We start from the raw sequence: 2284 nt of genomic DNA, 5'->3' as shown, positions 1-2284 counted from the left end.
GCGCATCGCGAAGCGATGCCGGATCGCGTGAGCGCCGTCCGACTTCAGGACTTCTCGTCGCCTGCTCGTCGCGAGATGGAGGAGGTGAAGCGGGCATGGATCCGGAGCCTAGGCCGCACGCCCGAGGGAAACGACGGCCGCGCGCAGGAGTGGGCCGACGCCCTCCGATCGGCCGTCTTCGCGCCCATATCCAGCGCCCGCCCGCGCGCCAGCGCCGCGATGGGTAGTGCGACGGGAGAGCCGGAGCAGTCTGCAGTCGAGTCCTCATCACCTGGGGAGCGCGCGAGCCCGTTCGAGGCGGCGGCGAGCGGCGCCGCCGCCTCCTCCGCCGCGGCGTCGGGCCTCGAGCTCACCGCCGCCGCCGTCGACTCTGTCCTGAACGAGGCTCGGCCCTCGCCGCCGCTGCTGGGCTGTGGACAGTCTGCTCACACTCGCGCGCGCAACCATGAACAGGTGCGGCCCTACCTCGTTGCGGATGGCGGCAACGTGGCGGTCGTCTCGGTCGACGCCGCGATGCGCAACGTGTACCTGCGGCTCGAAGGCGCCTGCGGCTCCTGCCCCTCGTCCACGGTCACGATGAAGATGGGCATCGAGCGCGTGCTGCGCGAGAAGTTTGGCTCGCTCGGCGCCCACACACCCGCGGCCCCTCCCTGCCGCCCTCTCCTCGCTGCGATTGCCGCTCTCACCGCTGAAACCCGCACCGCCCGCAGGCGACGTAGTCGCCGTCCAACCTGATGACGACGACGACGACGACGACGACGACGAGGCGGACGGCGCGCTCGACGTGTCTGTCGCGAACGCGGCGCTCGAGCAAATCATGCCCGCGATCCTGGGGCTGGGCGGCAGCGTTGAGGTTGTGAGCGCGGCGGGCTCGACCGTGCAGCTCAAGTACAGCGGCCCCGACAAGATCAAGTTTGGGGTCGAGCTCGCGCTGCGAGACAGCCCGCTGATCGAAAAGGTGGAGTTCGTTTGACACTTCTGGGCGGGTATGTCCGTAAGAGCCACACAGAAAACAGTAGTGACATGGCGACCGGGGCAAAGCTTCGCAGCGGAAAAGCGCGCGGGCCGCGCCCCCCCGGGCCGGCGCGGCTGCCCCCGGCCGCCAGCGCCAGCGCCGCCACGCTCGTTCACGCGGCGGGCCCACCGCACGGAAACCCACAGCACTCGTTTGGCGGGACCAGGGCGCCAGAGGCGGTGAACTTACGCCCGTCGGGGGCCCTGTACACGGCACCTGGACGCGGGCGGGATGGGTGGGTGAGAGTGCGCGTCGGGGGCGCGACCCGTGGGGAGTGGCACACTGCATGATACGCTTGGGAAGTTGCGGAAGTGTGACAGACAGCCCTCTCCGAGTCCCAAAACGTTGTGTATGTTGCTCTGTGCTTCGAGCTCTTACTCGTGAATGCATCGCTGTCAAGTCGCGGCCTGGCTGCTTTTGCCTCTCGATCCCATCTTCTCTTTTGATCGCGCTCACGGGTGTCGCACGGGCAGCAGAACGCTCCGCAAGACGCCGGCCTGCGTGTGGTCAAGCAAGGGACGCGAGGTGAAGACGCACTTACACATGATGGTGCACGCCCTGCCCAGCCTCGACGGGGCCATGAGCGAGTACAGGGATACGAGTTCAGCATAGTGCATCTAGACTCCAGCGTGAAGAGAAAGAAGACCACCGCGAAGATGATCAGCGTAACCATCCCAGAGTACTGCTCCGTAGACCACACGCCTACAGAGTAATACTAATAGGCTGGGCGGGGCGCAGACTCGGAGCGGGAGACGGCTCATTGCACGCACCTCCGTCAGGTGCGCCGGGTGGCGTCCCCGTCATCGATATCGGAGTGCCAGCCGGGGACAGTGTAGCGGAGACCCGCTGAGCGGGTACTACCGCCGGAACGGGCTCGGTCGCCACTACCTCGCCGACAGGGATGGCCTCGCTCTCAGCGGTCTTCATCTCGTCGGCAACACCGCCGTCTGAGCGCGTCGGTGTTTGCCGACGACGAGATGAGATGGACGGACGAGTTCGTGCTGCTTGGTGCATTGTTGGCGCCGATGCCATATCGCCCCCTGCGTCCCTGCCGACGAGAGATTGCCGCGCTCGCAAAGTGCGCCATCGCCGCACTGGTAAGCTTCAATTACTGGCTCATCGTTTGCGCTGGGCGGGGGAAGGCGCCGCTCACACAAAACATAACCCACGCGTGGCGACCGGCCGTTTACATGGAGAGAGAGAGTGAGAACCGACTTTGAGTCCAAGCTCGCACCGCCCGCACGGCTCACATATATGGAGACGTCTATC

General features: G+C 66.3%; 2 protein-coding genes across 2 annotated transcripts in view; both read left to right on the top strand.

The window, feature by feature from the left end:
- Nucleotides 1-447: 447 nt before the first annotated feature.
- Nucleotides 448-609, top strand: EMIHUDRAFT_49342 (hypothetical protein; the record flags this gene model as incomplete). Its single annotated transcript, XM_005773466.1, has 1 exon — nucleotides 448-609. A coding segment is annotated over one exon (162 nt), but the record flags the coding sequence as incomplete, so codon positions are not given.
- A 1307-nt stretch (nucleotides 610-1916) lies between these two features.
- EMIHUDRAFT_241639 (hypothetical protein) overlaps nucleotides 1917-2284 on the top strand; it is a gene marked incomplete at both ends in the record, with an annotated part of 1142 nt that continues 774 nt past the window's right edge. The window contains 3 exons of the mRNA XM_005773465.1: nucleotides 1917-1974; nucleotides 2075-2136; nucleotides 2237-2277. Of these exons, the coding sequence (XP_005773522.1) occupies nucleotides 1917-1974; nucleotides 2075-2136; nucleotides 2237-2277 (161 nt within the window). The remainder of the gene's footprint in view (nucleotides 1975-2074; nucleotides 2137-2236; nucleotides 2278-2284) is intronic.

Source organism: Emiliania huxleyi, assembly GCF_000372725.1.
Source record: "Emiliania huxleyi CCMP1516 unplaced genomic scaffold EMIHUscaffold_338, whole genome shotgun sequence".
Lineage (NCBI taxonomy): Eukaryota > Haptophyta > Isochrysidales > Noelaerhabdaceae > Emiliania > Emiliania huxleyi.
Note: the sequence above shows the minus strand (reverse complement) of the source record. Positions and strands in the feature narration are given on the sequence as shown.